Below are 22,431 nucleotides of genomic sequence, written 5' to 3' on the forward strand. Positions count from 1 at the left end.
TCCCTTCCGACCCTAGAAACTATGAAACTATGAAACAGTCCATAAGACAAATGAGCATTCAAGAGCACTTGTTGCAACAACAAACCAGGGTACCCCAGGGCCCTGGGGAATTTAACGTACCCAAAATGTCCAAGGAGGACGATGTAGAAGCCTTTCTGGAAGCCTTTGAGTGGGCAGCAATAGCCGCCGGGCTGGAAAAAGCGAGATGGGCAGGACATGTGGGGGTCCTATTAGTAGGGCCAGCGCAAGCAGCCTACCGGGCTTTGTCCTGGAGTGAGGCTATGGACTATGACCGAGTTAAAGCTGAAATCCTGCAAAGATTAGATATCACACCGGAGCGGCACTGACGCACCTTCCGAGAGAAGAAATCCAAGGAAGAAAAAAATCCCAGGGTCCTGTGACAGAGCCTGGCCGATAGATTGAACAAATGGCTACGACCAGCGGTTGCATCGAAAGAAGAGATCTGTGACCAGATCTTGCTGGAGCAGTTCCTGGTCAACCTAGAGGACAACACACAATGGTGGGTCAGGTGCCATGACCCCACGTCATCCCGTCAAGCCCTCCAGCTAGCTGAACAATTCGACGCGGTGCAAGGGGACTTGCGACCAGAAAAAGGTATGAGGGGATGGGAGGGTCCACTAAAGGGAGACAAGGAGACCAGAGGGGACAAGAGGATGTCTGCTACTGGCCCACTCTGTTTTCTCTGTGGAGGGCGAGGCCACAAAGCCCAAGTATGCCCCCAGAACACCAGAGGATGAGCTGGGAGGAGCGGTAACAACTGGGAAAATCTCCCGAAGGAAAAGGAGGCCCCGGACAGGGAACCTATGGAATGCGGGGTATGCGCCGGGGCAACTCCCGTCATATGACCGCTACCAGAAGTTCAAGCTTGGGTTGGAGGCCATCCCCTGATTGCAATAGTAGACACTGGCTGCGCTCAATCCTTGGTGCGCCCATCCATGATAGAGTGGAAACGAGCTCCCCAGTGTACAGGAATACATCTGGTCTGCTTACATAAACGTAGATCATACTTTCAAAGGCGCCTATTGAAGGTACGGGTGCAGGGGATATGTCGAAGAATGCCGGTAGGACTAAAGGAAGACATATTATACCCCATGATCTTGGGGAGAGACTGGCCTGAGATTTTTGGGATCATTGCCGGCTTCAACCGTCCAGAGACCCCGCCAGATGGGCTGGCAGGGGAAGTTTCTGGGCCGACAAGTGATGAGGAATTAGAGGACCTCGCCAGCAGCAACCAGTTCCGGGAGGCTCAAGAGGTTGACGCCGAGCTGCGCCTGTTCAGAGAGGAGGAGGTGGTGCAACAGGAGCAGCAGGTAAGCCCCCCCCCGCAGAACGGACCATGGGGCCCCAGGTTGAACTCAGGCGGGGACTGCTGTACCAGATTAAGCGGGGCCGCATTGATGGGGAAGAAGTCGCGCAGTTGTTGATTCCACGCCCCTATAGAGAACCGTTGTTACGGCTGGCCCACGGGAACCCCTTGGGGGGCATTTGGGGAAACATAAAACTGAAGCCCGACTGGCCCGATGGTGCTTCTGGCCACACATGTACGAGGATGTGGAGAACTTTTGTAAATCCTGCGAATTGTGTCAAAGGGTGAGCACTAATAAGCCCCCTTAGGCGCTGCTACAACCCATGCCCATGGTCAGGGAACCGTTTGCTCGGATAGCCCTAGATGTTATGGGCCCACTCCCATGTAGTACGGCAGGACACCAATTTGTACTTGTCCTCATTGACTACGCCACCCGCTTCCCGGAGGCTATACCTCTAAGGACGGTGACAGGAGCCCGGGTGGCGGAAGAGCTTATGAAGTGGGTGGCTAGTTTTGGGATCCCCAGAGAGATAATGACGGACCAAGGGACAAATTTCATGTCCACGGTCTTAGCAGCATTATGTAAGGTCCTACAGATACGCCATCTCAAGACAACGGTGTATCACCCACAATCCAATGGGTTAGTCGAGCGCTTTAATGGCACCCTAAAGGGGATGCTGCGCCGATGTACACAGGATGATCCCCGTAGATGGGATCTTTTGGTACCACCCTTACTTTTTGCAGTGAGGGACGCTCCCCAGGCATCAATGGGCTACTCCCCGTTTGAGCTAGTCTTTGGGCACCGACCACGGGGCCTCTTGGACGTAGTGCGAGAAGGGTGGGAGACTGACCTAAGCCCCAAGAAGAGGGCGGCCGAGCACGTGCAGCACTTGAGGGAACGCCTTCAGCTGGCTAAAGAGACGGCTCAGCGCAATCTAGAGGAGGCCCAACAGCAGCAAAAAGAAAGATATGATAGAAACACAAAAGAGCGAGAATTGCGAGTAGGTCAAAAAGTGTTGGTGCTGTTGCCCAATTCCAACAGCAAATTCCTAGCCCAGTGGCAAGGGCCCTTTACTGTAGTGAGAAAAGTAGGCCCGGTAGACTATGAGATCCTACAGGGAGGCGTAAGGAAGGAAAAACATATATATCACATCAATTTGCTCAAGGAATAGCAGGAGCCCCAGGGCCTCCTCCTCTATCCGGACTCCAAGGGTGAGGAACATGGGGTTCCCATAAGAAATCATTCCCAAGACCCTAGTGACGGCCCCCGCATCCTAGTGGGCAAACATTTGGGGACTCGGCAAGGGCAGCAGATCCAAGCCCTAATACGAGAATTTAAGGATGTTTTTACGGACAGGCCAGGGAAAGTGAGGGGTGTCGAGCATAGGATCATAACAAAAGGAGATCAAATTGCAAGGGAAAGGTGGCGTAGAATCCCCTTCCATCAGCTCCAGCCCATCAAGGCCGAGCTAAAGCAAATGTTAGCGCAAGGGATTATCACGCACTCACGTAGCCCCTGGCGTAGTCCCCTGGTGGCGGTCACAAAGCCCGACGGAAGTTTACGTTTGCATGCAGATTTCTGAAAACTAAATGCGTTAACCCAATTTGACGCTTTCCCTATGCCCCAGGTAAGTGAACTAGTCGAGCGTATAGGGCAAGCTAAGTTTATCTCTACCTTAGACTTATCAAAGGGGTATTGGCAGATCCCCTTGAGAAGGGAAGATCAACCAAAAATGGCCTTTGGCACACCATGGGGCCTATTCGAGTTTAAAAGGATGCCTTTTGGGCTAAATGGGGCCGCAGCCACATTCCAACGGCTGACTGATTGGGTGCTCGCGCCCCATCAAGAGTACGCAGCAGCCTATATTGATGACATTGTTGTGTATACCGAGACTTGGGAACAACTTATAAGAGCCCTAAGAGCGGTGCTACAGGAATTAAGACAAAAGGGGCTGACAGCCAACCCGAAGAAGTGTGCCCTGGGTAAGCAAGAAACCAAGTATTTGGGTTTTCTAGTAGGGCAAGGGCGAGTAAAATCTTTGCAGGACAAGGTAGAAGTCATTAAGAACTATGAGGCACCTTCGACCAAGAGACAAATGCAGGCGTTCCTGGGGCTAGCTAGCTACTATCGGCGGTTCATTCCTCAATTCGCAGAGATCGCCAACCCCCTGGTTGAAACGACGAAGGGACAAAAGGCCTTCAAGATAGAATGGAACGCAGAAAGGCAGAAAGCTTTTGAGGACTTAAAGTGAGCTCTATGTCAGGAGGCCGTACTTCATACTCCTAATTTTAATGTACCGTTTACCCTGCAGACAGACGCCTCAGCATACGCCCTAGGGGCAGTCCTAACACAAGAGGTGGATGGAATGGAGCGCCCCATCGCCTTCGCCAGCCGTAAATTGAATGATCATGAGAAAAGGTACTCAACAATCGAGAGAGAGTGCTTAGCGATCAGGTGGAGCATTGACTATTTTAGATATTATCTGCTGGGGCGTGAGTTCCGATTATTAACGGATCATGCACCGCTGAAATTGCTGAACTCAGCCAAAACAGACAATGTGCGAATAATAAGATGGGCATTAGCCCTCCAGCCATTCCAGTTTCTGGTCAGCTACAGGCCCGGGAAGGTCAATACGGTGGCTGACTTATCACGGCACGGAAAGCCACAGCACGGGCCCGAAACAGAAAGGCAAGCACCCGCACTGAAAGAAAGCCAGGGTCAGGAAGTAGACAACAGAGTTATAGAAGCGTCTGGCAGCGTCTTAAGGGGAGGATATGTAAGGGGGTGAAGCAGGCGCCGGGCTTGGAGGAATCCCGAGTTGATGCAACCCAGCGCCGCTTGCACGATCCGGCCAGCGGCGAGTGGCGGGAATTTGAATCCCCCAGGAACCCAGAAGTGGGAGGCACTGGAGCAACCCGGGCAAACTTAAAGGGAGCGCCGGAGCAGGCTCGAGGGGCGGCGGATCCAGAGGCGGTGGATCCAGAGGCAGCAAGGGCCGGAAGTGACGCCGGGGTGAAGGCTCCCCAGAGGACCAGGGCCACCAGGAAGAGCAGCCAGACCTTTTGGGGTAAGCGGGGCCCTGAGGAAGGGGTCCGTACACCGGGGAACAGACCCAGTAGGGTTGAAGAAGGAAAATCACTGCAGGGAGCGGCACGAGCCCTGTAGGGGCCGGGGCCGAGGCAGAGTGACTCTGGGACATGCTCTGTCGGGCCAAGGAGCCACCTGCCTTCCTTTTTTTTTTTTGGTTGTTACTGTTGGTTAACTGCCCGGGCAAAGCCGCCCGGTGCGGGTGAAGACCCAGAGGGAAGCAGGGACTCCTGAACCGAGGCCAAGGCGTGGGGCGGGCGTATCCCTGAGGGACCTTTGGCTGTGATTTCCTTTTCTTCTGTTGACTATACTCTGTTTATTTTGGCTGGTGTCCGTGACCCTCACGAGTAAAGGAGCGGACAGGGCGGACAGCCCGTATCGGAGGACCAGGCGAGGGTGTAGGTGTGCAGGAGCCCTCAGGACAACGGGACCCTGAAGAAAACAAGAGCCTCATCCCCGGACTGTATGTGCTGGACCAACTGGACAGATACAGATTAACAGCAAGTCGTGGCAGGTGAGACAGGCGCATACACACGTCTGATCCGGGTGAGTCACTTGTGGTCTTGTAGGGAGCGGTCCCATTCGGGGAGGTCGGGCCAGAGGTGGACACGCACACCACTGGGACCTCTCACAGTGCTTCACAGAAAGCGTCATAGGTTAAACTGATTCTCCCACCCAACAGACGTTAGCTGATGGGTTGGGAGGGTGTAGAGATTGGGCTCCAATTTGGAGCCAATCCAGGGAGAAAGGCTGCATCTCTGTAGCCTCTTCTGCTAGCTCTGTCTCACCTCTCTTGGACTCTGGTACTGTCTCAGGATGGGAGAGAGAGAAAGCAGGGGAAGGAGGTCCATTCTGGGGCTTCCCCAGACTATGCTGGAGTGAAGGGTGTGAAGGCTTCCCCAGACTGTGCTGGAGCCACCCACAACAGGCGTGCTCCAATCCACCTGTCCCATCCTCCAGGGCTGGCTAGGAAATCCCTAGAATGAGCTCTCTCTACTCCCTTCCCCTCTTCCCAGCCCTGCTCTCAATGCACCCAAACACAAGTTAATGAAGGTGCTCCACTTTGGTACATCTTCCAGGTTCAGACTGTCACAGGATTGGGCCCTTTTAAAGTGCTCTGCAGCCATGCACTTGTGTTTGGTCACAGCTGTACAGCACTTTCAAGGGCGAGATCAGGTACAAATTGTCACTTCTGTCTATGCCTTTGCTGACAGAAGTGGTCTGCTTCGGTCAGAGTTAATACATCAAGGGGAGCTCATTTGTATTGCTCTTACTGTTTTTTTCCTTTTATGTGGAGGTGAGATTCACTTCAGTAAAGACGGCTAGCATGAGCTCTAAGGTACTATGATTCCATTAAAGCCCTTAAACCAGTGATTCCTAACCAGGGTGCTAGAGCACTCAGGGTGCCTTGAGATCCTTTGAAAAGTACCATGAGATATAAAGAGACAAGCCAAGTGTAAGGGATTAAGCAGAGGCTGAGGCCCTGACTTGTCACTGTTCCCCTCTGCCCCCGCCGCCACTGCCCATCCCCTCAGAAAAGGAGAAAAATACTGTACTATGTTAGTTGTTGCCACTCAATTCACAAAAGTTATGTCCCTTGATTTTTAAAAGTTTGAAAACCACTGACTTACACAATCAACATATAGTTCTTAAGCTGGGCCTCTGACTAGGATGTGTGTTTGAGACGCCAGTGTTTTCTGTCCTGCACTATAGTTCATTAGAACATACAGTTGTTATAAGCATTAAAAAATCTTTCTTTTTTATTTTTCACCTTATGGAGAAAACCTTGTATATTTTGCCTTATATACAGAATGGGGGGAAAAGAGCCCGATAGTGCACAGTATGAGGAAAAATTTGCTATTTTAAAATAATCTTGTTTTTCATTAATTTATATATTTTTTTATACATGAGTCCTTGGAAACCTAGACTTAGATAAGTATCAACTAAAACAGAATTTGTAAATAAGCATAAACATTCCTTAATATAACAGGCCTTGTCTGGAATCATCTTAAAGATTTCATAATTATTTGAGGCAGTAGAGATGAGAAAGAATTCTTTGGAAAGCTGCATGATTGAACTTGCTCATGTCAGCAGTAATGCACAAAATTACAGAAAACCAAGGCTGGAAGTTACCTCAAGAAGCCATCTAAGCCAACCCCCTGATCAGGGCCGAATCATCCCTGTCTAAAACGTCCCAGACCAACATTTGTCTGAACTGCACTTAAAAACTTTTGGCAACAGAAATTCCACAGCTTCTCTGAGTAATCAATTCCAGTGCTCAACCACTGTCATATAAAGAAAGTTCTTATTAATATCCATTCCCTTGGTGCAGTTTAAGCCCATTTTTCCTGTTGCCAGTGGACATATAAAATAATTAATCTATAGTCCTTTTACAGCAACATTTTTTGTATTTGAAAACTGTTATCAAACCATGATTCTTTCTTTTACAATAAGGAAAGATAAACAAATAAATAGTTTATTTAGACTGTCTTTTGAAATCACAAAAAAGCAATTGCTTTAGCAGATTCAATAAACTCATCGCAAATTTTGCAGATAGGGTGTGATTTTTGCAAAATCCAGTTCAACTTCTAGTAAAGGCAAATCCCTATCCAGCAATCTGGCCCACCTGCTACAAGCAGACTTGCATTAGGACACAGAAGGGTCTACTCACATGGATCAGAGCCAAGGTGTTATCCAAACCTCTAACATCAATGGACTTCAATATCTTAAGCTTTAATGTGTGTAGCATATTGTTATATGTTATCAAGTGTGCATCACAAGCCCATGGTTACATGGCAGGACCCTATACTTTTTGGTGTAGAAGGCTTAGGTGACCACAATTTGCAACATACTGCTGAATACCTCCATAGCCAAAGATTTAAAACTAATAAAGCTTGAATTTGGCATGTCTGAGTGCCAGGATGGAGGTGCATGTTTGTGGCCTTCAGACATTCTAACTGTGCTCAGGAATGTATGCTAACAAAAAAATAGATTTAAGCCAAAAACTGCTATTGCTCTAAACATTAACATGTGTGATTGAGACTACAGGGAGGATGTTGCCTGAACACCTAATAACCCCTGTGGCCGCGTCCAGACAAGCGGAGTCAATGCTGTATGTGACATCACAGACACACATACTGCGCATTCAGGTGAGCTTCACACTGCAAGCCATTTGAAAGCTAATACAAACCAGATGGCTCTACTTGCCATTTCTCCACTTGTTTAAAGGTAGGAACAAGCACTCACCCTACCCAGGCTAGGTTAAGGCAGCTTACTTCAACTGCTGTTCACTACTGCCAAGGTGGTGCAGGCAGCCAGGCTCCCCTATTTAGTTGTATTCAAGATGAGGTGTTTTTCCCTTCAGTCAACAGGGGAAAAAGCAAGCTCCCTCTTGAATTCAAGTCATCAGTGCTCCGGCTTTACCAAGGCGAGAACTGGTGCTGCCACCGCTGCTCAGAGCCAGGGAGTTAGAAACAATGTGGTGAGTACAAACCAACAGCTAGGGCTAGGGTCTGGGATCAGGTAGCAGCATTGGTGGGGAAAGCAGGGAATGGGCAGCAGCATCGATGGAGAATCAAGTAGGGGAGGGGCAGCAGTGTAGATTGGATAGGAGATTATGCAGGGATAGGAAGCTGTTTCCCCTAGCGCCCGCTGGCATAACAAGGAGTAATGGGCACAAGTTGATGGAGAGGAGGTATAGATTGGACATCCGCAAAAACTACTTCACAGTTAGGGCGGCTAGGAGCTGGAACCAACTTCCAAGGGAAGTGGTGCTGGCCTCTACCCTGGGGGTCTTTAAGAAGAGGCTGGATGCCTACCTGGCTGGACTCATTTGAGTCCCGTTTCTTGTTTTGGGGTTTTGTTGTTCTCCCGCCCTGGCGGGGGGTCGGGCTAGAAGATCTACTAGGTCCTTTCCGACCCTAAATCTATGAAACTATGAAACTATGAAGCAGTGTAGGTCAGGGATCAGGTAGGAGTTGGATAGCAGCACAGGTGGAGGATGGGCAGTAGAGCAGGTTGGGGATCAGGCAGGGGAGCATTCAGGGATACAAGTCACTGCAGGTCAAGGATCAGGCCAGGGATCAGATGTGGGATCAGGCAGAGGATGGGTGGCTCAGGTTGGGGTCAGGGTCAGTGTCAGGCAAGGGATGGGTGGCAGCGCAAGTTGGGGACCAGGTTGGGGATTGGGCAGGGGATAGGGCTGCACTGCTTCTCTATCCTTTGAACCATGGTGTTGTTTCCCCTGAGCTATGCTGCTGATCAGGCAGCAGCGTGGGTCAGGGGATGTGGCAGCAGGATTTCAGGGAACAGGACAGCAGAACACATTGCTTCCCTATCCCCTGACCCACATGGTTGCCCAATTCCCCATTTACCTTTCTTCCATGTCCCATCTCACACTGCTGCCAGATCCCCATATACACTACTACCCCATCCCATGATCTGCACTGCTGCTGATCAGAAGTGTGACCCAATCAGGGTCTCCTAGGAATAGCAGACCCAAGGCAGCTGGATTTCTCAGCCAGGGGGCTGGGCTGGGCTTCAAATGCATGCAGCTGTTCACTAGATCATGTTAACCCCTTCCTAGATCAAGTTAAACCCTTCTTGATCCAAGTCAGGACACTTCCTGAGGTGAACTTAGATGGAACGCACCATTTTTTTTCTGAATTAAACCCTTCAAATGCCTGCACAAGTGGGCATTTAGTTTAATATAACCCTGACCAGGTCAATCTAAAGATAATGCTTGTATGTATCCCTCAATCACTTTCTAAAACAGAGGTCTTCTCAAAGGCACATAGAACCTTTTCCCAAAGAAGTGCTAACAAATTTACAATTCAAAACAAGGAATCTAATTTTATATTGTAGAACTAACAAAATATGCCAGCATACTGTCAGTTTTCCTCTTTGTTGCATTTATTACTCCATTCTTCTATATTTTATTCACTCAGTTTCTTAAGCTCTTTAGTGTAGGGATCTTTTCATCATCCTGTTCATAAAGCACCAAGCACACTTTGAGTATGATAAAAATAGCAACAGTAATCACTTTTTGAAGTTCATCCATCATAAAAAAATCACACGCTGGAGGCACAGGAAGTGAAGGGATATTTCTAATTTGATGAGAAACCTGTGTTTGCTTAATATTCCGTTTTGCCCCTGCCTGTGTCAAGTTCTGTAAATGAGATCATCCAGGGAATGTTATCAAAGGAAATTTCCCAAATTTAAGCAAATGCAGGCCACAAAGAGAAACTTACTCGACAATGCAAATACACACTTCACTTAGATTTTTTTCCATTCAATTCCTCTCACTGTAAGTAGGAAAAAGGACCCTCTGTGCCTCTGTGTGATGTAGCAGCAGGAGTCAATGAATGTGAAACATTGGGAGAGAGAGAGAGAGATTATTGAACTTGGTGATACACAGTAATATCCCTGAGTCACAGAACACTCAAAGAGGCAGGTCCAGCAATCACTGACCCTTCATCCAAACATCTGTATTTCCTGTGCAAGACACTGACTTCAAAAACCAGCATAATATCTATCATTGAGTTCCTGTGCATGGTAATTAGCAGCTGCTGAGACATCACAAAAGATTGATACCTGCTGAGTTAGCTCTTTTTCATTCAAAGAACATTCACGCTTGTATCAAAGACCATTGCTGAGTTTCACTGTTTTTCTTTCCTGTTCTGAAGAGGATGGACATGTCAAAGTGATACAAGCTAATATCTTTTTTAAAATGTGCAAGTTGAAAAGATTTACTAAACATCTAAGAGAGCTCCTAATAATAGGTAAGGAAGAATCACATTGCTATCCAGATTGCTTCAGAGTTTTTAGAGTTGATTTTGGATTTTAAAAAATTATTTACAATAACAGCAAAAAGGGCAGTATGACATTTCCAGTCTCATTTTTTTATGATTCAAAGGTGTGAGTATTGTTTTTATGGCTTTTTCTCTGTTCATTACATATATGTCTGTATACGGGTGCATGACTTGAAGGAGTTGATATGATGATGATATATTACCCTGTTACCCATCTTCTGTTCTGACAACTGCTGCCAAACTGTATTTTAAGTGTTTATCCTGCCGATTCCCCAGGAGCCAGAGGGAATATTGATGATATTTTAAAAGCTGTCCAACAGAAGTAGCACTAAAGGTACTATGGGCAAATATTTCCTCAAGAAACAAAGGTATCTTACATCACTGTACATTCACTTCACTGTAGTTATTCCATATTTACACTTAGATAAGTAAACAGAAATGCAGACTCCAAGACTGTATCTGCACTAGAGATTAGGTTGTTTCCAACATAGATTGCTTTATTCCATCTTTCTCAAAAACAGCTGACTATGGTTTTTCATTGCTGTACTCTAAGACAAATATGGCCACTATAGCCAGGATGATTTTCTGTTTTTCTGTCAATATGGAAGTCAAAAATGACTTGGCCATATTCTTTCCCTGATGTAGAAAGTGTGACTGGCCTCTTATGCCAATGAAGTAAGAATGCTTTCCTTGACTATGGGTGCATGCAAGTATTCAAATGAACTGGTTTAAGTTAAACTATGAAACGGTTTAATTTAAGCAGTTGGCAGCCCTACAAGTCGAATAGAGTAAAACCATTCACAAAGCTAGCTGTATGCTCTGTAAACAGACTGTGCTACAGAAAGCACCTAGCTTGGGAGCCCCAGAGCTTGCAATCCGACATGCTTTGCAGGCTGCCCAGTCTGCCAGGACACAATTAACAGCACCCAAGGTCAGGGCTGGCTGCTGGCTGGCTGCTAGAGGACCACCTTTCTCCTTCCTCACAACACCTCTTCCTTCCCTCCCAGCTATCAGACAGCAGACCCAGATCAAGTCCATTTTGAGCTGGGGCTCTGGCTGAGCAGGGCTTTGCCCATGGTTCAACTGGCGCATTAGCTGCAGTACAATTTTGCTCATGCTGCTCCTGGGGCCCTTGCTGCTGTAGTGAAAGAGCTCTATCACCCAGCCCTGTCAGTGGTCTCCATTCCCAGCAGCCAAAGTTGTTTGGGGATGGCAGTGGGGTCTGGTGGACCCAGGTCCCCAACCCATCCTGTACCCAACCAGCACTGACAGGCCCTCACAAGAAAGAGAGCCTGACAACATGGACCAGCCATTCACGCAGGGTCCAGGAAGAGTAAGTCACAGGGATCTGGGAACAGTGGAAGCCAAGACAACCCAGCCTGTGTCCGGGGGGGGGGGGGTCCAGCTCAGGTTACAGCGTGTGGTCTGGGGTCTGTGTGTAGTGGAGGGAGGTGGGGTGAAGGGGTTCAGAGACCTCAGGGAACAGTACAGGGTCTGTGGGGTCTGGGGTCATGGGGGTGCTGGAGGATTGGGGAGGATACCTGCTGCACAGCCCCAGAGCTGACAGTGGAAGGGGTTTGGTCTGTGACTCAGCCAGAGCAGTAGAGTGTGGCCAAGTCACAGACTATCCCCTTGGAGGGTGGAGGGGGTACAGCTCTTCATGTGGGGATGTTAGAGGGAGGTGCAAAGGTTCCTATCAATAGTAAAAGTGTAGAAGCATTTATTCCTCTGGTAGATACCCTACCTAAAGACACTTCTACTGTGTTGAATGAGGCTGAAGTTTCTACTAGGCCCACCATTTTTAATCCAACAGAAACTGTTTAAATGCTTGTACACACAGGATGCATCTACACATGTGCTTTAACCTGCATTAGCCTATTGTAATGCGCATTAAAGCATCACAAAACAGTGCAAAAATGTTTATTTCTTACCTATGGGGACTTTTTACCATCTTGTACCATCTATACTTTTCCCAGAGCCTAAAAAAGGCACTTTTATCCCAAAAGCTTGCAGAAAATGACAATTTTCTTGTGATTTTCCAGTTGGTCTAATAAAAGATATCATTTTGGAACCAAGAGTTCTAGTTTCTCGTATGTCTTTTTGTCTCAGACCAACACAGCTACCAAATACACCCCACAAAAACACAGACATTTATACACATACTTTTTTTCCCCTGACTCAATGGAGATCTGCTTCTTCGTAGCAGACTCGATTTAATTGAGTCTGATCCACACATGAGCTGAGGCAAACTGCGCTGCCCTGCATGCAGTTGTATAAGCGGTGAAATGTGCATCAGTGCACAGAAAATGGTGGCAGTGTGCTTTTGAACTAATGTACCTCTGAGGTATTTCAGTTCAAAAGTGCACCTCCGCCATTTTCTCAGCACTGACACGCATTTTGTTGTTTACACAACTGCAAACATTGCAGCATCAGGAGCTTTTCAAAGCACTTGGTGCTGCAACAGTTACAGTTTTACAGTTACATGTGTAAAAATGCCCCATGTTCTTTAGCTAATGAGCATTAAAATAGGCTAATGTGCAGTTTTCTAGTACCTCACAATAAAGATGCTAGATTTAATGCACATTACCTAAAGTGCAGTAATTGAACATGTAGATGCACCTTTAGGCTTTTTTCCCTTGGAACTGCAATTCCATTGGTAGAAATATAATACCCAATGTCTCCACCATCAGGACTGCATTTTAATCCAGCACTCATAAGGCGAAAGCTACATGGGAAAGTTATCCTATTTGACACCCTATGTCTAACATGCATTTTCTGCAATAAAGATATATTGGTATGTGCGGTATGCACACTGAATTTCTGCATCAGGTATTACTTGGGTCTTTCCGCTGCTCATTCACCAACATGCACAACCGTAGGTTAGTCAAAATTTTGCTACTTGTAACCAAATGACAAAAGTTTTATAACTGTAATGGTAAACATTAGATAGAAGATACTATTTTAATCTTCAATGTGTTCAGAAAAACAGGCTAAGGAAAACCTATACATGCATAACATCTATAAAGGCTATAAATCCATCAAATAAATAATTTACAGTGTTTTGCTTAGGATGTGAAAGAAAAGGCTTCTTGTTTTTGTTCTGTTTAATAAGCATACATAAATAAATTCACCAGTACAAAAAGTTGACCTGAATACTGTTTATCAGTAGGCCAAACAATCAGTAGCTGGTTGTCTGATTATTTTAAATAGGCAGTTATTTTTGTAAAATGAAAACACGTTCTTGCCTCATTTCTTATCAATCTGTTGTTACACCCATGTAAGAAATGTTGAGACTAGCTAAACTTCTCTACTGATCCTTAGCAACAAAAATATCAAGAATTCTATATGCTAATGAGGCATATTATGGAGACAAAGGCCAAAGCCAGGAGTCTAAGACAATATTTCATTACTAATGCTGACTCAGACCTTGAAACGTACAAAATAAAATCAAATTTGGGCAACATCTAGTCTTTTGGGGATTTGAATTTTAATCATACACTTGAAATCATACAGAGCCTACAATAAAAAAAAAACATTTTCAGCAAAAACTGCTTATTAGGAAAGTAAATCACAAATGCATCAGAGCTGGACGTGATTACTATTAATCCTAGATATAACAAACATCACCAGTTTTATACAACTAACAGGGCAAGGTATTCAGATATGAATTTCCCATGTCTATGGTCACCATCTTTGGGCTAGAAGTCCTGCCTGCTGACCCCAGAACTTTGCCACCAGAAGCCCCTCCTTTGCCCCTGGAAATATTCCCTTCAGCAAGAGGTTTTGCCATCTCAGAATCAAAAACACACCAAATTAATTCTAAAAATCAAGCATCTACAATATCCATTAACAAATGCATCTGTGTAGTGTACATAGAGGTGATAGCACAATAGCTTAAAATGAAGTCTTACTCTTGTATACTGTGGGGGGCATGGGAAGGTGGGTAGAGGATTGTGAAGAGCTGATAGCGTATGTGGGGCAGGCTGTGGGGGGTGCATAGGTGTGGGGGCTGCAGGAGTGGGGTGAAGGAGTATATGGGAGTATGGTCCTGGGACCTGGGAAGAAGGGGTGGTCTGGACCACAGAAGCAATTGGAGTAGTAGCAAGGCCCTGGGGTGGAAAGCGCCAGACCTCAGCATGTCATGCAGAACCCCTTTAAAGTGTTGCCCTTGCTGTCTCACGTAGGGGTTTGTCTGCTCTGTTCTGAGCCAGAATATTGTGACTTTGAGGCTGCGTGTGTCAGCTGTCCCTGCCCCAGGTCTCATGCATGCAACATTTTCATTTTACAACCATGACACACAGAAGCTGCCATCGGCCCCAGAACCAACTGGACTAGTGGCAAGGCTCTGGAGTGCAAAAAGCCCGTAATTCATTCAGAGCACTCAGAAAAGGGAAGTTGGTGGGGCCAAAATGGTCTCTTTTGTTCTTTTTGAATTTTGGGGCAACTGGGACGGTTGTGGCTTGAGCACAAAGAAGCCAGCAGCCCTAAAGGCTTTTGTTGTGTCTCTTGGGCTATGCATGGTGCCGGGAGGGAAAAGGGGGATGTTTGTGGCTGCCTATGGCCCCTTCTTACAGGGCACAGGGCCATCAGCCAAGGGTTTATATTTTTTTTTAATTTAATTATTATTTAATGTGGGGTGTTGGTGGGAAAGCTTATGTATGTTAGTGTGGCCATACAGTTGAAAAATACTTGGAATGAACCTGGAGCTGCTCTTGAAGTCTAGTGTTGTGGTGTGCTGCATTAATTCTAGACCAGCACGTTCTGAGTTCAAGGCTGGGTTTGACCCTTGTACCTGTCCCAGGCCTGGTCCCTGTCAGAATTTTTCCCCACCCCCCAACACTTAGAAGCTGCCATGGGCTCCAGAACCAATTGGACTAGTAGCAAGGATCCAGAGTGAAAAAGTGCAGGCCTCAGCCAGATTTAGGCCCATGATTCATTCAGAGCACTCAGAGTGTCTGTGAAGAAGGCAAAGTTGGTGGGGCCAAAATGACTTCTTTTGTTCTTTTTTAATTTTGAGGCAGCCGGGATGGTTGTGGCCCAAGAACAAAGAAGCCAGGAGCCCTGGAGGCTTCTGTTGCGTCTCCTGGGCTATGCATGGTGCCAGGAGGGAAAAGGGGGATGTTTGTGGCTGCCTATGGCCTCTTCTTGCAGAGCACAGGGCCATCAGTCAAGGGTTTAAACTTTTTTATTAGTAGTAGTAGTAGTATTAGTATTATTATTTTTAGTATTATTTAATATGGGGTGTTGGTGGGAAAGCCAATGTATGTTAGTGTGGACATGAAATAGGAAGGGACTTGGAATAAGCAAACAGGTGCTCTTGAACTCTGGTGTTGTGGTATCCCGCCTGAGTTTTGGATAAGTAGGTTGTGAGTTCAAGGCTGGGTGTGATTCCCATGCATATAAGAATTTATTTTTTTCCACCACAACACATGGAAGCTGCCATGGGCTCCAAAACCAATTGGACTAGTGGCAAGGCTCCAAGTGGCAAGGTGCAGGCCTCAGCATGCCAAACCACAAAGGGCTTAATTTCAGGATTAATTATTATTGACATGTTAGAGAATATCATTATTTCTATGAAGTAGAATTAGTAATACAGACAGTCTAAGTATTATTAGAAAAATGTAAATAAATGGGAGAATTGGAGATTAATGTAGACATAAGCAGTGTTTTCCAAACCTCCAAAACTGAGCTGCACTTCAAGAGACCGAAATCAATCTCATCCTCTTTCCTGCTTTCCCTTTTACCCACATTTTTAGCAACCACCCATCAAATTCATTTTGGGAGCCATGACATCTAGTCCATCACTCTTGAACTTTGGCAAGTACTGAGGAAGTTCGTCATATATTTCCTCTCCTTTCTTTTACATTTTGGTCAAAAGCAAAAAATAGTAACATTAACATATGAACTAGCATCAGTAACATCTGAGCAAGCATCCATTATCAGCATGTGAGCTGTCATTTTAAAGCACTTTTACAAGTGCTCTGGATGGGGGCAGGGAGCACTTTAATTAGAGAGGCTCTGAGAGCTACCCTAATTGAAGCACCACCATGTCTTGTATATCAGCATCCCTGAGCTTAAAAATAGTGGTGTGAGTGCTTGAATTAAAGCTTGTTTGATGAGCTTAAAACTTTAAATATCTGGCTTGTCTTATAGCTTGTCTACCCGGGAAAGTTATAATGGTATAAGTTTAAGCAAAAATTTAAATCATTGAAGTTATAGAGTAACAACTCCTTACGTGTATGGGCTCCATGTGTGGATACACTTGTGCCAGAATAAATATGCTTTCTTCACTTTACCTCATGTTATTTTGAAAGTAGTTTAAGCTAAGCTGAAAAAAAGTAACTTTCATACTAGAAGAAAAATGTCCTGAACTATACCAGTAAAACTATTACTTAATATTTACACTTTAGTGTACAGAAATAAAGCAACCCTAAATAGACAATAGACAAAGCAACAAAAAATACTGAAGGTGTGCCACTAGCTATACAAAAAAGGCTGAAAGATTTGGTTCACAGAAGATTAGGCCAATGGGAGAGGGATTTTTATGAACAGAGCAGCCTGCATCACAAGGGATGGGATGGCTAATCTTCTCAGCTGGAAAGTAGCTGGAGCTAAGATCAAATGTGATCCAAATGCAAACTCAGCATGTCCTAAACAAATTGAGTCAAGGTGGTAAGGAAAGTGAAGGAAGGGAGAGTTTTCAGTTATTTATATATCATTGCTAAGCAGTGGAACTAGAAGTTCTCACTGGTAAGAAAAAAGATTTATATCTGGCATGTTTCAAACCTAGTAGAATGAACTGTATGACTAGAATACTAAAGAGAGGCATGGGTGGCATTCTACCATAAAGAAAACATGACTTGTTTTAGCATTATTTATGGTTCAGAACTACAGGATCCTGAATGTATATGGGTCAAAATGTTAACCACAGTTCAGTATGGGAAAGGGTCTACTGGGAATCTGTTACAGATTATCCAATCAAATCAAAGAAAAGGATGGCTTACTGCTTAAGCAACTGTCTAGAATGTGTAAGAAGATACTTTTTTTGCTATGAGTGATTTCAGACCTATGCTGGAGGTATAATATGACCAGCAAGAAAAAATTCTAAATCACAGACAATAATCTTCCCAGCACAAGGTAACCATATAATTGTGGACCTCATTACAATGACAAAAGATGAATTAATTGATTAGAGGTTGAGGGCTGCCTAGAAAGCAGTTGTTATAACTTGATTACAGTCAAGAGGGACAGAGAGATCATAGTTCAAGCCAGTTAATATACAGTAGGTAACATTTAGCAATTTAAAATCTGTTTATAAAAAAGGGGACAAAAACAGAGTAGATAGCAATATTAACTAGAAATTATCAAGTACTGAAAATACATAAGAAAAGCTAAAGACATGAGGAAAAAATATCCCTGACTGGCAAAACTAAGACAGGTTGGTTTTTTTAAAGCAAAAGAAACTGCAACTATTAGATGGAAATGGTGATATTAGTTTCTGCTATTGTTATTTTACAAATAAACTACAAGGAAATAACTATTAATAATAATACAAAAGTATTCATTAAATATTTTTTAAAATGATCTGTTCTGCATTTGGAAAGACTAGAATGATGCGCTCTTCTATTATAATCATGATGAAGCACTGTTCAGTCTGTTAGGAATTAAGGATATTAAAACAGTAGCTACAAAGGATAAATGTTTTTAAAAGGACCTGCACTCGGGAGTCTTGAAAGAGATAGTTGATGTTCATTTAATAAATCTTCTAGCATTAAGAAAAATTCAAGAAGACTAGGAAAGTATAAATGAAAAGATTATAAATACAAAAGCAACCATTGTGATTGTCTGACCTGCTGCAAAACACAAGACATAGGATTTCTCTGAATTAATTCCTGTTTGAACTGGAGCATAATTTTTAGTTAAAAAATCCAGTCTTCATTTTAAAATTTCTAGTGATAAAGAATCTACTATAATGCCTGGTGTGTGGCAATGGCTTATCATGCCTGGTCTGGAGCATGAATTTGTCTCATTTCAGATCCACGATTGAAAGCTCGTTATGCCATTGGCCTCTAGACTAAGGATCAAATGACCCCTTAACTACCTCCTTGATAAACTAGACATATCAAGCCCCTCAACTGTATATGGCTCAGTACAAGGAAGTTTTTTTTAATCATTCTCATGACTATTCTCTGAAACCCTCTACAATTTTTAGCATCTTCCTTGAATTCTGCCAGTGTTCAAAAGGAGAAAATAGGATAAGCCAGTTAGCACCCGACCTGTTAGACTAACATCAAACTTTAGACAAAATAATGGAGGAGCCAATTCACGGCAAGATAATGGAAAGATGGGAACCTAATCCGTTCAACTTGACAGTCAACAAGGGTTTTTTGGTAATTTGGTATTGTCAAATAATCTTCAATTACGGCCATGTGCAGAAGTTCAGTTTCTACCAAGAGAGTCATTCTTCTCCAAACATGTGCAGACATTCAAGCTTTTTCTCCTGGAGCAAAAATGGCACTTCAGGACAAAAATAATCTGTCAACAACCATGTAGAAATCACGCCTGAGAGTTTCTCCTGAAAGACTGAACATCTCCACAATTTTCCCCAGCTTAACTGCTCCTGGGGGGCAGGAGGAGGAGCCAAGGGAAAGGATCCTATGTGTACCTTCCCGAGACCAGGTGCATTCTGGTCAGAAGAAGGCACTGAAGGCTGCTGCACCTGCCACTCCCATAGACTGGGATCACCCCAGCCTGGAGAAGGCACAAGGGGCAGGGGAGACGGGGAAGTGCAGACTGCACAGCTGTACTGCTCCCTCTCCCAGAATCATTTCTAGTGATGGACATTTTCCTCCCTAATGACACCCAAATCCACTTAGAAACCAAACTAGGGACAATGAAGGCAGGCCATGCATACAGAACTGAAAATTCTCATTCAGAAGAGTGACTTAGAGAAGGATCTAGGAGTCAGGATGGACAAACTCAATGCAAGCTCACAATATGAAAGTTATGGGGCACATAGCTCTTAAGCGCATTCTTAAGAAGTACAAACAGGGGAACAGAGAGATGGAGCAAAGAGGTGATATTATCTCTGTAGAAGACATTGACAAAAGCAACAGTGGAAGACAGCATTCATGTTTTAGCAGCCATTTTATAAAAGTGTGTTGGAAATTGGGAGGTTGTAGAAAAGCCACAAATATCATTCCACAGCTAGTGAAATTACATTACAAAATGAGACTTAAAAGGGCTCACTTTTGTTTGGTTTATAAAAAACACAGCCTGAGGAGTTATTTGAAATAGCAGATAAGTACCTTTACGCAGAAAAAAACCCACCAGGTTCTAATGTACCTTTTTTTACTAGAAAAGTCCTAATAACCACTACTGGCTAATAACTGAAGCCAGACAAATGCAAATTAGAAATCAGACATGAGTTACGGGGGGTGGGAGGGTTGTGTTTCTTTTTAACAGTGAAGATGGACTAACCTTTAGAAACAAGGAAAGAGGTCTATTATCCATTTCTTAGCAACTTTAGGTCAAGACTGTGTGTCTTTCTGGAAGGTAAGTTTTAGTCAAGCGCAAGTTATCAGGCCCAACAAAAGGGAAAACAGATCAAATGTAATAACATGTACTGCCTGTTCTGGCCTTAAAAATCTATCAGATCAGTCTTTGAAAGTCATCCAGGCACATCAGTGGAACTTTACTGGTATAGGAATAGTAAAGGAATGGTTTGTCTACATAAGAAAGTTTTCCTAGTTACATCCCTATTACCGGGGGAAAATCCTATATATTCAAGTTATTTTTCTTTTCTAAATGAAAGATAATGCCACACAGAACAATAGAACAGAAGTCTATCGATGCCTCTTTTGACTATTATTTTGTGCACTTTAGGAGACACCAATATAAATGAAAGACACTATGGGTGTCACTCGTTAGTGCATCCAAATTACACTTGGCACAGGACAAGAGGGTAGCTAAGTCAAGGTTTGTACAAACAAGTAGCATAATGAGTCGCTGATTATAGTTGGAGCCTCTCTGTGATACTGTAATACAAGCCAAAAAAACACCAACATTCCCATTCTGTCAGTCTGCAGAAAGTTTTCCCAAAGTGCAGAAAGGGCAAGTCATAATCAAGAAGCAATCATGGGAAATAGTAAGAAAATAAGTGCGTCTCAGAAGATTATTAATATTCATCATCTTTGTTACCTTGCACTGTGAGGTAGACAGAAGCTGCCGAAGATCCACCTTCATTGAAAGCAATGCACATGTATTCACCAGCATCAGTGAGCTTTACAGTTTTTACTTCTAAAGACAGATTGCTCATCATCTTAATTCGAGAGGGCTCCAAAAATTTCAAGTCCCTGCCATTTCTGTGCCACGTGAGATTGTAACGCACAGTGCTTGATGTCAGACAGGTCAATATGGCTCTTTCTCCAGGAATGACTGTGACATTATTAGGAACCTGGATGACAGGCGGGGGCTCTGTGTGAAAAGGAAGGAAAAAACAGAGAAAGGTCTCAGAAACAATTTGTAAACAGTTATATAATTGAGTTAGTTACTACTTAGCTCCCTTTTACATCAGTGAAGCCAGGAATCAGGGAGTTCTTTGAAATAAATGGGATATGGATAGGGCTCTAGATTTCAATATGCTACCCTACAAAAGAAGTCTCCAAAGTGCTGCTCTATAGGCAAGGAAAAACCTATGCCAACTGTTTTTGGAATCATTATGTTGCTCATATGTTTGTTATCCCTGAAATCCTTCAACATTTTACTATCTCTTTCTTCAGATCCATACCCATTTTATGCTGCACTCTCCACCATATCTGTCACTGCTTGATTTCTGTCTGACCCCTTCTCTGCCTCTTCCTCTCAACCCCCTTTAACAGAATGCAAACTCTTTGTTTTGCAATTTATCCTGAAACCCACAAATGTTTCAAATCAGACAAAATGGGCCTTGTTGAGTTATCAATGAATGAGAGGTCATATTTATATGGGAAAGGAAACTTAGACTAAATACAAGAGACTTCACTGGGTTTTTGCCCTGTCCATTTTTTTCTTTCCCTCAGTGGGGACTCATTCTTTAAGACAGAAATAGAGATCTGCAGTAACTAAAAGCCTAAGTGTGATGCATTTGTAAACTGGAAGAATGATTTAGCAGCAATAAGAGCTGTAATCAGCAGGACCAAATCCTTATTGGTATATATCAAAATGGAGAAACGTAAGCAAAGAAAATGGAAGTTTGATGTGTTCACAAAGAGTAAAATTTCCTCCTGAGCTGGGGGCCAGCCACGCTTGCATACCCCATAATTAGCTACATCAAATACCACCCAAGCAAAGGAAGAGAGAAGAAAAAAGCCAAACTTAACCCTGCTGCTTAGTGAAAAATAGTTTTCCTCCTATCTGTTGTTGAGATACTTCTTATACAACAAGAGCTTTTCATTTGTAGAGTTCAAAGGATTACAAGAAATTCAGTATCTTTATTCCCATTTTACAAGTAAGGAAACTGAGGCACAGACAGAGAATATGACTTCCCAAGTAGGTCACTCCTAGAGCCAGGACTGGAATCCAGATCTCCCAAGTGCCAGTCCAGAGCCATATCTGCCAAATTAGACTGTTCCATATTCGCAATCATGTGCACATGTCAATCATACCCACAGCCTCCACCATTCAGACTACATATCTTTATTGCAACTTTCTTTAAAATCCTTGTACAAACTAACAAGCTACTTGACATTTTAAGATTGAATTATAATGGGGGGGGAAAAAATCAAACAAGCGTCTGCTCTTTCTGAAGCTGAAGAATGTTGACATGGTTCCAGTACCTTTCACAAAAGTTGACAAAATGCAAGATCAGTGATATATTGTCTGTCAGCTGGATAAACAGAAAATACTCTAAAAGATTAAATTTACTTTGCTTAGAGCAAGAGAACTCAACTTATTTTGTTACAAATATTCATGTGTAAGGATTTCAAAAAATGCCTTCCTTACATTAACCCTACAGTACCATTCAAAGAGGAAGCAATAATTCACATCTAGATTTCATAGGCATTAGGGCTGGAAGGGACCTCGGAAGATTATCGAGTCCAGCCCCCTGCCCTGGGGTAGGAAGTCAGCTGGGGTCACAGGATCCCAGCAAGATGAGCATCCAATTTACTCTTGAAGGTGTTCAATGTAGGTGCTTGTACCACCTCCAATGGCAGGCTGTTCCAGAC

The 22,431-nt window shown here is 44.2% G+C and overlaps 1 protein-coding gene across 2 annotated transcripts in view; it reads right to left on the reverse strand.

Annotated features, from left to right (window-relative positions):
• The window catches only part of HMCN1 (hemicentin 1), a 451,483-nt gene that overhangs the window by 257,726 nt on the left and 171,326 nt on the right, over positions 1-22,431 (reverse strand). For both annotated transcript variants that reach the window (XM_019501224.1, XM_019501215.1), the window contains exon 11: positions 20,426-20,701. In XM_019501224.1, coding sequence (XP_019356769.1) covers positions 20,426-20,701 — 276 coding nt within the window. The remainder of the gene's footprint in view (positions 1-20,425; positions 20,702-22,431) is intronic.

Source organism: Gavialis gangeticus, unplaced genomic scaffold, assembly GCF_001723915.1.
Source record: "Gavialis gangeticus isolate Ggan-Ray unplaced genomic scaffold, GavGan_comp1, whole genome shotgun sequence".
NCBI classification, from domain to species: Eukaryota; Metazoa; Chordata; order Crocodylia; family Gavialidae; genus Gavialis; species Gavialis gangeticus.